We start from the raw sequence: 13184 nt of genomic DNA on the forward strand, positions 1-13184 counted from the left end.
TTGCTGGTTTTTCTGAATTCCTGTCAGGTTGTTTGTGCTGACGTGCTGCGTTTGATTTTAGACAAAATGCTGCGCATTATCTGGTCTTCTTTGTTCCGAAGATGTTGTTCCAAACGTTTTTTTGATTTCTTTGAATGTAACTTTGTAAATCTAAAAGAGGGTATGCTTTTCTCAAGTATTTTGTGTGTTTGTGTGAGTTTTTTTTTTTACTGTGATGTACTTTACCATTCATCAAACTATGTGAAAACTGCAGAGTTTAAGATGAGTCTCTTAAACATTTAGCCTTTTCTTTGAGCACTACACAGTCTGACCTGGAGCTCAGTTGATGTTTCAGTGCTGGGGGTGAACACATCTAAACTTTAGAAGCTTGATCTTGAATGTTTTCTGCTTCGGAATAATCTCTCTCAAGTGCCTGCAGTTGATTTATTTTTTTACCCATTTTCACAAGGTTTTTTGCAAAGTAAATAATGACAGGTCATGTGTAGTTCACCCTCTCATGTTTTATGCTGCCTTCTTTTTATTCTAGTAACAACCAGGTAATTTTTTTATTGTGTTATAATGTAAAATGTAAAAAAAAAGGACTGCCTACCTTGACTTTTATGTAATTTATTTGAAAAATAATTTCTATGGTTTAATGCCAACCTTCTTTCCTCTCCATGTATATAATTATATGGAGAGAGTGTTATCTCTCAAATTGCATTAATTTTGTCTGCAGGTAGCAGCACAAGAAGAGAAGCACTTAATGTTACTGTTTGATTTTTGTCGCTTTTGTTTTGTTTACATAAACTGAATGAAACCCAGTTTTGATTAGTGGTTTTATTCATCTTTTATTTTTTGTGCTAACGTGCTTAGAAATTCTGTTTGCTTTTGTCCAATTCAGTCAAAGTTGCAGCAAAAGATAACCAAACTGGCCCAAACTGACAACGACACACTGCTGTATGCTGCTGACAGGATTGGTTATGTTTATGTTTACGACATGAAGAAGTTTGACCCGGAGCAAAGATCACCCAGAGGTTAGCTTCGGTTCTTTTATTCACCCCTCTTTTCCTTCAGATTGGACCTGCTGTGAAACTAAGAAGATGTAGTTTCTTTCTCACCTTCTTCTTTCTCACAATGACTCAGTGGAACACTCCTGGCGTGCCCACACCAGCACAATTACCAGGTATGTGAAATACAAAGTGCACCCCATTAGGAATCACAAATTTATCTGATCAAACTAACTATCATCAAGTGGCTGTAAGCCAATAGCAGTCTGACTTTTCATCTCCTCTGTGTTTGGCTATTTCTGTTCTTGAAATTTGCTCATCCTTAATGAATCCAATCATCCTTGGTGTGAGGGGAGAGCAGCAGCGTAGCTTTGCTCTGCAGCTGCACACAGAGTGCAGAGAAGTGTGTGGGAAGGATTTCAACAAACTGAATGAGACGCTGCCTTTAACATGGGAACTGGAGCCCGTAGAGTTTGAAATAAAGCTCTTGTGTTTTCATATTTTTGCTCCCCCTCTACATGTCGCACAGTCTGACCTTGGGCTGAACTTGTTGTGATGATTAAAAGTCTGCTGGTAGAAAATACCCTCTGCTTTTTTTTATCGCATATCATTCTCTCTCCTTTCCCCCCGACATTTTCTTCTGATCCAGCCTGCAGATTGTTGACGTTGATCAAGTGGTGCTCACTTCATCCACAGACCAAACTGTGCGCCTTTGGAGTGCACGAGGACAATACATCGGTAGGCATCATTGTTTGAGCTCAAGTCCCTCATTCTAGACCAGGGATGTCCAATCTTGGTCCTCGAGGGTCTCTATCCTACATGTTTTACTTGTTTCCCTGCTCCAACACACCTGATTCAGTGATTAAATTACCTTTTCAAGTTCCATAGAATCATGTTAATCCAACATCCATTCAAATCAGGTGTTGGAGCAGATAAACCATTGGGACACCCCTGATCTGATGTTAACTAACTGATAACCCTTTAGTTCAGTCAAAACAATAGGAGGAATTGACCTTGTCCATGTGATATTGATTTTTTTTATTTTATTTTTATCTTCAAACTGTTTCACCAGAAATAAATAGCCACATGGTGGAACAACTTCATGTCAAAATGGAAAAACAACAAATAAATCCGCATCCTGGCTTTGTCACATAAAAAAAAAGTGCTAACCTTTGTGTCAAGTCTGAATTCCGCACCACACAAATACTGTACATTTGGTGTCAAAATAATGAGAAAAAAAACGAGCAAAGCTCTTCGCTCTAGCGAAGTTGGGTTGGAGGTGGGGTGGGGGGTGTCCTCACAAAAGGCTAGTTGAAAGATAACCCTCAGACTGTGAGTCACAGATGTGTTAGAAAACAAATTCATCCACCTGCAGACAAAACAAGACTGACTGCCACGAACGGTGCGATCCCACTCTGAGTTGTTTGCCTGCTAAACACTGCGGTGATTTTTTTTTCACTATAACTTGTCAGAAAGCCAATGTATTATATTTCAGTGTGGATAAATATGAATTTTGATGTAAAACAAATTGTGTTACATTTTTCTGATTTATCCTCTAAGCCAGAGACATTTAGAACAAATTAAATTCAGTGGATTTAAACATATCTATCAAATAAATAGCAAGTTTCTCTAAAAAAAAGATTCATTAATTTTTTTGTTTATGGTTTTTATATGCAGAAATATATCATTTTAAGAAACCACAGTTTTAGTGTCACATTTTTTCAGCCCCATTAAACAGAACTTAATAAGGAGAAAAGACATTAAAATGATTGTCTTTGTCCACAGGGACGTTTGGGCAGCCTCAGCCGTGGAATATCCACATCCCCTCGTCCTGGATACACCCTGGTGTGCCTTATGAGATTCTGATTGATCCTTTTAGTATGCCAGCTCATGAGTTTCTGAATGGAAAATCGCATCTTTCAGAAGCCATCAAATGTGACACGAGTGAGGCTGATGGAGGGGAACTAAAGGTGAGCTGCATTATTTCAGAAGCGATTACATGAGATGGTTCTTCTTTCTGTCTCTGCTTCCTAGTAAAATGAACCAAAGTTCCTTTGAATTCCTACAGTGACACTAACAATGAGAAAGATTTAGAGGCTCATTTTACCCAGAAGAATGCGAGTCGGCGCTGGATTATAATCATTTTTACTGCACAGACTGCTGCACATGTGCTGTCAGTCTAATACCTGAATTATTTTTTAAAAAGGGGACATATTGATATTTAATGACTGCCTTTTTCTGCATTTCAGACTCTGGAATGAAATTGCCTGGCACACTAACATGAGATTGAACCACTGCACCCTGAAAGGCTTTGATACTGAGGAGCTACAGAACCTCAGTGAATCACCTAAACTCTGGTATTGATCCTTTCAGAAGCCCCACCGGGGAACTGGAGTCAACTGAATAACATAAAACTGTATTGATCAAATCGGAGAAAATGGGTCATTGCGATGCGACTGCTACCATATAACGTATAGAAATTACAATTGAACAAAATATTAAATATAATTGGGCCTACATGCAGTCATACACGTGTGCAGATTCTAAAAGGCTAAATGAGACTGGATATATTCTAGACACGACAGATAGATTGAGGTAACTCTGTGACCCAGACATGTTGGTTTTATAATTGGTGCTCACGTCTGAGTACAACTTTCCAATTAGTGACAATTCAAGATGTTTTTTTTAATAATATTTGGTTTAATAGGACATCACTTGTTTTGTGCATCATAGACATGTTCTACATAAAACTATGGGCCAGATTTTCATGTCTTACTTTTATATTTTTTAAAAAAACTTTTCTGAATCTATGTTTTTTTTTTTTTGGTTACTTTCCACACCCAACTACACTTGTTCCCTGTTCCATCAGTCACAACTGCTCTTGTGCCTTCTCCCTAATACCTGTAGGTTTGCTGCCATGGCATAGTTTTATTTAAAAATTTTTATGAAAGTTTTTTTATTTTTATTTTCTCAAGCTCCTCGTGTGAGTCTGCATCTCTGTGTCAACCATAACCAAGAAAAAAAAGCGCTGCTATGACCTTTTTTAAAATACTTTTTATGAGACAAACCTGGTCTGTTAATTAAAAATCAAATAACCTAAGAAAACTTAATTTACTTTACTTAATTAAACTGAATTAACAGATTTTTTTTTCAAGTTTAAGATAATATGCATTTAATTTCTTTATTAGCCTGACAAATGTCTTATCTCATGACCTGTGCTGCACTTTGTCTTTAGTGTCACTTTGTAAATGTTTTGGAGTGTGCAGAAAATTAAAATAAATAACTGGATTAATATTTAAAGTATATTTTTATACTGCAAAAATAATAAATGTTGAACTGTCACCTTTGAAGTAGGCAGAAAATATTAGTTTTTGATGTTTGTGTAAAAAAAAAGAATGATTGCTCAAATTTGTAATCCTTCCACCAGTTAAAATTCAGACACTACAGTTTGTTTTAATCATTGTTTTTTCTGCAGTAAATTCTTTATGTATGGCATTGTGAAGGGCATCTTGCACACATTATGTTAATAAAAATAGACTGCATATTTCCACTTTTATCTGCCATTTAGACATAAATCATCATGTCATCAATTTCAACATGAAAGCACAAAATTGTGACTATTTCAGTGGCTCTATGATGGAAAAAAACACCAAAATTGGTTTGAGGGCCATCACATCCCAGATAGAAGTGATACAGATAGAAATATTACATGTCAGTGGTAAATATTACATTTCTAACGGTGCATGAAAGAAAACTGAATAGGTGTCATCCCGGCGCGAGCAAAATAAAGTTTGTTATTGAATGGAAACCGAGGGAGTGAAGTGTAGTGTATAGTGTGTGCACATAAGTGAATTTTGCACAGTCCATCAAGTAAATTGTCACCCTGGTATTTATTTTTTGCCCAGGCCCACCGCTCATAGAAACAATATCCATGGAGATCTTGAAACCTGCAATTCATCATCCCTTGCCCACCCACGCAAAGACACGGACACACACACACACACACACACACCTGAGCAGTGTTCTTATACTTTTGTTTTAAATGTATGGATTAAATTTGGATGAGTTTACAAGCGTAATTTAGATTTTTTTCTAATTACAATAACTGAAAGCATTTGCCTCATGTCCTAAAACTTAATAAGATATTGAGCTGCAGGAAAACGGCAATACACCGAAATATCTGGTAAATACCAGCACCTACAGGGAAAAGACAGAAAGGTCATCTTGAAATAAGTTGAAAGAAATATTCTGCCTTCCCCAGTTTTATGTGTCCTAAAGCTGTGTCATTAAAACGTGGTGTTATTTTCGTTATGTTAATATTTAAGCGTGGAAAAAAAGAAGTCCCTGTAAAACTAAAGTCCACACAGTGTCAGCCGTGATGAGCCACACAACCTGTTTCAGATGGTAACTTCAACTAAGTGCTGCCATAAATTGCCCCTTTCATCTTCTGTCACTGAAGACAGGAGGAAAAAAAACAGAATCACAGTATTGTTTTTTTCCTTTTCTTCCTGTGCTTGTAGTCACAAAGTTGTACAGATCTTTTCAAGTTTATCTCACCGAATGCTCCCTTCAAATGTTACAAATAATGTTTTCACGGACACACATGAAACAAAGAAATACGCAGCAGCGAAAAAAAACCTTATTGCCAAAACGTGGTTATTTTGCTATTTAAAAGCTAAATGAAGCCTGCGTCGCTTTGACACTTTGATGCATTCCCAAAGGATCATTACACTCAGTTTTATTACAAAGCCCAGAAAACATCTACAAAAAAATGTGTGTAATTTATAGCCGAGAAAGTCAGGAGAAAAACAACACATTTTTACTCTTGAATCCTTATGCCTTTGCAGGAAAGGCACTCACATCTCTAAGTACACACACAAACTGCGTGCAAAACACCTAAGAGCGAGTATAACTGTTACAATGGTTAATGAGCCTACTTTTTTACTCCAATCTGACCATGTAAAAAAACAGCTACTGTGCTCCCAGATCAGTTCATATGGTGTGTTACTTCATTGTGCAGTGGCAGCCACAGAAAGCTGGTGTTTGGGGAGAGTAGTAAAACACAATCAGTCCAATGGTGCAACATTCTTCTGGGAACAAAAAAATGGATAAATAACAGGCTCAGCTGTTAGCTTGTCAAACTTCCAGAACTCACATTTCTCAGAATCCCCAGATCCATAGGAATAGGAGCAAAGTGTTCCATTTGCAACTTTGAAAACCAGAAGGATTTACTATTAATTGTGCTCAGTGACCAGGCTAATTAGTTGCAAGCCAATAAAAATGGATTTTTGGGTTCTGTGCATTCAAACAAATGGCTACTAATTTCATTAATAGTGGCTGAAAAGTACACGTGTGAGTAAATTACTGATAACTGATATAGTGCAACAGAATAAAAAAATTTAAAAGGTGAAAGATAATTTTACTTGTCCAGCCCCTGAGCTGTTGACTTAAAGTAGCTGTGCCCCCCTGAGCAATTTAGTGCAATACCCTGTATAAATGTCTCAAAATAGGCCACTTTAAAGCCAACATGGACCATAAACCACAGCTCCCAAAATGCGTGTTGATTATTTTACCCACAAAATGATGGCATCCCACCACTAGGTGGAGGTTCACAGGATTGAAAAGTCACTATGTAAAATCTATAGTTAGGTTGCATTTTCGCCAGCTACTTCTGAAATTGTCCAGTACTGGGAAGTTTTAAATCTGACAATAATAGTAGTAGTTTAATATAAATTTTAGTGAAATCATCTTGAACCACACTCCATACCAAGAAGAAGAAGAAGTTGTTTTAAATTTGAACTGGAACATACATCCAGTGGGAATTTCCAAATTCAAGACACAGATAATCACCACAACTCATCAGTGAGTAAAATTCTCTCATTTTAACTTTTAATAATTTTTTTGTATTATTTATTTCACATTTATTCTGTTTTACACATGCTACTTTTCAGTGTTTATCAGAGGAAGTGTAAACACTGTTTCTATGCAGGATATACCACATAGAGCTTAGGTAAAGTTTGTTACCGGTGCTCAGTCATAGCAATGAAGGAACTTGACATTTTGTGTTTTGTCGAAGTTGAACACAAACCTCAAAGTTACAACTGGTCCATTGGTGGCCACCATGTGAAAACGAGTTTGACTCCCTTGAATAATTCAACATTGATTTGATTTGATTTGATTTATTGATTTAACAGGAAAAGATTACTAAAAATCAAGCCTGACTCAGCATAATTGCTGTTTTACAGCAGGTTCCTGTTCTGCAGCACATAAAACACTCAGAAATACAGCATCACAATCACATCATTATACACCATTGACACAACAAGCACACCAAATTTCAGGAAGGCAGCATTTGCAAAATAGGACGTCTAAATATGAGCACAACAAAAAATGTCCAGCAGATGGCAGACAAGATTCTTCTTAAAGGGCTGTAGTTTTGAAATGGACTTTATGTTTTGAGGAATGTCATTCCATGCTTTAGTATAAACATAGAAGAAAGACCTCTGGCCGTAACAGTTTTTAAAAGTTGGTAATATCAGTTGTCCTTTTGTAACAGATCTAGWTGAATGACCACTTCCAGAATTTGACTTGGGCAACACTGCACAGAGAGTTCCATAATTGGCGCCTTGGAAGGCACATGTGGCACAGGTACACTGGGCCTTATAAATAGACAAAATAAGAAAAAAAAAGTGTTCTGATTTATCATTATTTTCTTATTTATTCATATTACAATATTATTGATTTTTATGTCTAATACTAAACAGCTGTGCTTTTAATTTGAGCACCTGAAAGCAGCAGCAGGACGTGAGGGTTGTGGTTTTTTTTTTTTTTTTCTGGGATTTTCTCCATCTGCTCCTCCTGTCAGTAGAATCCTTCTCGCCAGCAGAGCGCGTGCCTGCTCCTCCTACAGAAAGTGGGGATTCCTGCTCCTCAGCAGAGCACAGACCCACTCCCCGTTTTTTTTTTTCTTTTTTTTCTTCTTTCTTCTGCTTTCCGCGAAACTGTCAGAAGGAACAACACCGTGTTTCTCCTGAAAACAGTGTCAGAAAGCCCATGCCCCGCCGAGCCTCCTCCACCTCCAGCCTCAGAAGCCCGGCAGGATGCTGTCAAACAGCCCGAACCTCGGACACAGAGGGGCAGCAGTCCGGCTGATGTTCCTCTCCCTCCGTAAGTGCTCACTTTTACTTTCTAATGTCCAGGTGGGGGTGATGGGGGGGGGGGGCGCTGCAGCTCTGGGGAGCGTGTTCGCGGGGGGTGTCAACAGTAAACAGTTTGTCTTGTTTTGAAAGGGGAAGCTTGTGTTTGTGGGTGGAAACGCAGCGGAGTGTTGTTTCCGTAAAACTGTGGCAGAAGTGCGGAGCCACCATGATCCGCTCCAACTTCCTGAGGAGTTTCCAGGCGGACCAATCACCGGGTGCTGAATTCTACATTTGATCATAGAGGTGGGGAGAAAAAGCTGGAGCGCTTTAAATCCTTGTTTTTATTATTATTATTATTCCGTCGCTTCTCTCCGCGATAAGCCTCGTTGCTTCTCCCTGACACATCAGTGCTGCGCTGGCAGGAGTCAACCCATCCACCCACCCCAGGGTCAGTGTCCCCCTCCCGGGGGCTGCCTTCCTCCCCACAAGCCTCCACGTTTCCTTTGTCAGTCCAGATGTGCTCCTGGAGTTCTGTCAGCTAAAGTCAGACATTAAACGTCTCTTATTCTTTCATGCTGTAAGAGTGAAAACAATCAGTCGTTGGTATTTAAAGGTAGTCGTGCATCACATTAAAACAGGCTTGTTTTGAAGTGCAAATGGTGCAGTTTGAAAGAGTTTACTCTGGTAGTTTTCTACATATATTGAATGTACAATACTGAAATGTGGGTATGCATTCAGTGTAAACAAAATTGTCGAAAACAGCACAAACGCTTGAGTGGCCTGCATCAGCCTGGTCCGTCTGTTTTAAACAATATGAATCTGATGTGTGTAGTAAGATGTTCCGGTGAAAATATAAAAGTTTTTGCTGCGAAACGTGAATAAAAAAAAAGTATAACTAAGACTGAATACATATCAGAGTAAAAGCAGAGAGCTTTGCGGAAAAGCTCTCTGCTTTTTGCTTATGTTCAAAGTGGAAAGTTTTTACAATAGTGGTGTGTGAAAACACACCACTATTGTAAAAACTTGACTTAGAGCCGTAGTGTTTCGACTTTCTGTTTTGATTTTTACTTTTAACGTTTGAGATGTTTACCTTGAATTACAGTTCATCCCCAGTCCACAATGTGCAGAGGTAGTTTTATGCCAAATGGGAGAAAAAAAGTGAAGCACATCTTTTCAAAATGTTCCACTTTTGTCTCTTCAGTCCAAAGAATCATTTCCCAGAAGTCTTCGGGATTTTCAAGATGTTTTTGTGGCAACATTGATGGGCCTTTGTGTTCTTTTTGGTCAGCTATGATTTTGGCCTTGGAGCTCTCCCATTTCTTATTTTTATTTATTTAATTTTGGCCTTTTTTTTTAAAATTCGCATTGTTAAATTATGAACACCTGACCTTAACTGAACCAGGTGAGGCTTAGATGGTCTGGTTACTTTGAGGAAAAAATCTTTGATGCACTTTTAGAGTTAGGCTGACCACTTTACATTTGGTTTATGGTTTAATGGGGGCAGGGAGGCACATTTGTTTTTAACATTAGCCTGGTTTGGATAGAATGGAATAGAATAAAAGCATCATTTAAAAAAAACTGCATGTCAAATTTACTCAAGTTGTATTTATCTGATGTATTTGATGATTTAAAACATTTAAGTATGGCAAAAAGCCAAAAATAGAATAAATGTTGAAGAGGACAAAATCTTTTTCACAGCACTATATAGGTGTGTTTGCCAATTAAAATTCCTCCACAATGCACGACCTCGCATACACACACACACATGCACACTAAACAGAGTGGGGTGAGTGATGAGCCCAGTCTATTTGCAGAGAGGTCAGCACACAATGTGCAGCTGCAGTTTCGGAGCGGTTTGAACTGTGTGACCAGTATTTTTCATCTGCCCAGTGCACCATGTGGAGGTCCATTTGAGCAGAATGAGATTAAAGCCGAGCACAGGAGACTCTGTCTTTCCTACTGAGAATTGTCATGATGTCAGAAAAGAAACGGGAGCAACGTATCTGAAGCAGAAGTTAGAGAAAATGAACTGCTGTGGATAAAAAGCTTCATCTCAATGACGCAGCAAAAATATAGATTCCTTGATTTATTTATAGGAAGAGGTGATTTCTAATCTTCACTTAGTCACAGTTACATTTTGTCTTGCTTTATGCTGCCATTTATGCCACAAAAGATCATCTTGCCATACAATACAGCTGTTCTGGTCAAATCTTACAAACAAACTTATTCACAGTCTCATGCAATATTGAGCTATTCATATGAGGAGTGGGGCTGGGCAGTATTGGCAAAAAAATTAATCACGATTAATTGTTGTAGTCAATAACAAATAATATGACGATTAATCCCCTGAAGTCCCTGGACGCCTGCATGTCCTAGTCACATGATCATTTTACATCACTCTAGTTGGGAAGATTTGCTCTCTGTAAAAATCTGTTTCAAATTGTGTCAAAAGTAAAGATTTCAGGCTTTACATCATTTTTTTAAAGTGTGCTGATAGAACAAGTAAAACCGGAGTTATGATTAATAAATTATAGAAATTTCTTTTTAAATGTTTGTCATATTTGAAGTGAAGAGGAGCGTCCAGCGGACTGACCGGGGGAATCTCCAGTCAGTCTGCCTGGCAGCATTAATCGTATTAATCGTCTAGTGCCGAAAAATAATCAAAGTTTTTCTGATTAGTTATTGCACATGATACGATTTTGCCCAACTCTACTTATAATGATACAGCCTTCATGTTCAAATCTTAAAAATGAAATTATTTACAGTTTCATGCAATATTGACCTATTCGTATGAGGAGATCTTGCAAGATCTATTATTTCTTAAAGTATTGGTGCATTCCAGTTAGCACTGGGATGTGGACATTTCCTTGCTCCCGCTTGTAAATTTAAACTGGAACGCCCTCCTGGTAAATCCCACTGGTATACTTTGAGCGACTGTTACTAACCCCAGTTTGGATTTCAAGATGGCGGCTACTCGCAGCTTTACAAAGTTAACTCCGTAACTTTTACTGTTAATTATCGTTCTTTGTGTTTTTGTGCCTGTTTAATCATTCGTACAAGTAGTGCGTTTTTTGTGCGTACTGTACTTAATAAAATCAATGTTTATTTGCACGATGTAAGTAGTAGAGCTCTCTTTTTGTTATTGTTTATGTTAGAACAGTGTTGTCACTAGCAGTACAATCGCCTGTCGGCTAACTGGAAAACGGTTTGTTGGGAAATGATGTCACAACCACCTCCCAGTTCCAGAATAATGTAAATTCTTGTTGTGTTAGATTTTATGTAGTTTTTAAAAAGAGATTAATATAAATAAAACAATGAATGAATGAATGAAACACACCATACAGTATGTGTTAATGATGATTATCAGTTTGCTTTAGCTCAGTATCAGTATTGGCTAAGTTAAAGCCATTTTAGTGTTGACTAATGTTGCTAAGCTGCATCTTAAATTGGACGGAGTTCAAAAGGTAAATATGTAGATATACAGCTAATGATTGCTTTCTGCAAGTTTCATAAAAGCCTGTCCAGATGATGATGATATATGTGTTAAAAAGGACACAAACAAATGAACATACAGACACGTCAAAGAAGTGATTGTTCTTTTGCTATACAGACAATATTAAAAGTTTGTTGTCTTCTTCCGTTTGCTGGAAACCTAAGAAATTATTTAATAAATCATTCATGATTAGTTTTGTGGCCACTGGTCTGTAACCGTCTCCTTCATTGTAGACGAGTGGGTGAAAAATGTATTTTTGTATCTAAAACAACAACAAAGCCTGTTCTTCTGAGCAACTTTAAAAAACGACTTTTTTGAGCATCATGTGCAGCCTTGTGCTTCGCTACAATCAACTGCGTGCACAAACAGAAGCTGTGTTTGCATATTTGGCACCGAGTCCAGGATGTTTGGCCGGACATCACAGTCTGACAAAGCTTCGCCTGCTCCTCCAGAGTTTAATATTCATCATGGCCCTAAAATCTCAGCACAGTCGAGGTTCGGAGAGCAGCTTGCTTGGTGACACGGGGTGCCACGTCTGCTGCTTTCCTCTGATGTTGTCCGTGAGGTTTCCACCCACTGTCATTTCTGATGTGCACTGGAGCGGTTTGCAGCTGAGTGTGACTCAGTGGGGATGAGGAGATGCACCTCCAGATTTCAGGCCACAGCTCGGTTTTTTTTTCTGAGTTTGCATGAAGCACATTTCAGTTGTGACACCTGTGGTAGCACTCTGCAACATTTGCATTTATTTTTGTTGACTCGGGGAGGAAACAAGATGGTTGTGTTGTAAACAAAGTGTGAATTCAAACTGTTTTTTTCTTTCAAGAAGTTTTAGCTACTGATTTTTATATGACCGTGATTAAACTCTTAAGCATTGCATTGATGCCTTTGTTTTTAAAGGTCAAATGAGATTAAATATTAAAATGATTTAAATAAATATAATACAAATGAATAAAGTTTTTATGTCTTTTAGTTGGACATATTCCAGTGGCTCATTTTGATTTGTAACTTTAATGGCTTGTTTTTAGTAGTGGTGTAAATCAATAATACCATATTAAATCTATTTGTTTGACACTGCAGTGTTTCTCGATTTCACAAAGTCTTTCACTATATGATTTCAATTCAATTCACTAGTCTGCAATTATGATGCAATATCATGCAATTATAACAATCATTTGTGTTATTGAGCATGTTAACAATCCACAATAGTTACTTGATGAAGATAAGGATAGATGTTTTTAATTTGCCCTGATGTAACTGAACTGATACACAGCGGGTAAAATAAGTATTGAACACGTCAACATTTTTCTCAGTAAATATATTACTATAGGTGCTAATGACATGAAATTTTCACCAGATGTTGGTAACAACTCAAGTGATCCATTCATACAAAGAAATCAAACATAAATGTCCAGAAATGAAGTTATTTGTAATAATGTGGAATGGCACAGGGAAAAAGTATTGAACACRCTTACTGAAATTTATCTAATACTTTGTACAAAAGCCTTTGTTGTCAATGACAGCTTCAAGACGCCTCCTGTATGGATAAACTAGTGGCATGCATTGCTC

At 37.7% G+C, this 13184-nt stretch overlaps 2 protein-coding genes across 3 annotated transcripts in view; both read left to right on the plus strand.

Annotated features, from left to right (window-relative positions):
• Positions 1–4584, plus strand: part of wdr95 (WD40 repeat domain 95) — a gene marked incomplete in the record, with an annotated part of 20704 nt that extends 16120 nt beyond the window's left edge. Inside the window, 5 exon segments of the mRNA XM_014014129.1 lie at positions 893–1013; positions 1123–1162; positions 1636–1724; positions 2772–2956; positions 3236–4584. Of these exon segments, the coding sequence (XP_013869583.1) occupies positions 893–1013; positions 1123–1162; positions 1636–1724; positions 2772–2956; positions 3236–3247 (447 nt within the window).
• Positions 4585–7812: 3228 nt separating this feature from the next.
• b3glcta (beta 3-glucosyltransferase a) overlaps positions 7813–13184 on the plus strand; it is a 74783-nt gene continuing 69411 nt past the window's right edge. The window contains exon 1 of one of the 2 annotated variants that reach the window (XM_014014131.1): positions 7813–8153. In XM_014014131.1, the coding sequence (XP_013869585.1) occupies positions 8087–8153 (67 nt within the window). In that variant the 5' untranslated portion in view covers positions 7813–8086. The remainder of the gene's footprint in view (positions 8154–13184) is intronic. The other variant, XM_014014130.1, reaches the window with a different exon arrangement.

The sequence above is a fragment of the Austrofundulus limnaeus genome, unplaced genomic scaffold, assembly GCF_001266775.1.
Source record: "Austrofundulus limnaeus strain Quisiro unplaced genomic scaffold, Austrofundulus_limnaeus-1.0 Scaffold110, whole genome shotgun sequence".
Lineage (NCBI taxonomy): Eukaryota > Metazoa > Chordata > Actinopteri > Cyprinodontiformes > Rivulidae > Austrofundulus > Austrofundulus limnaeus.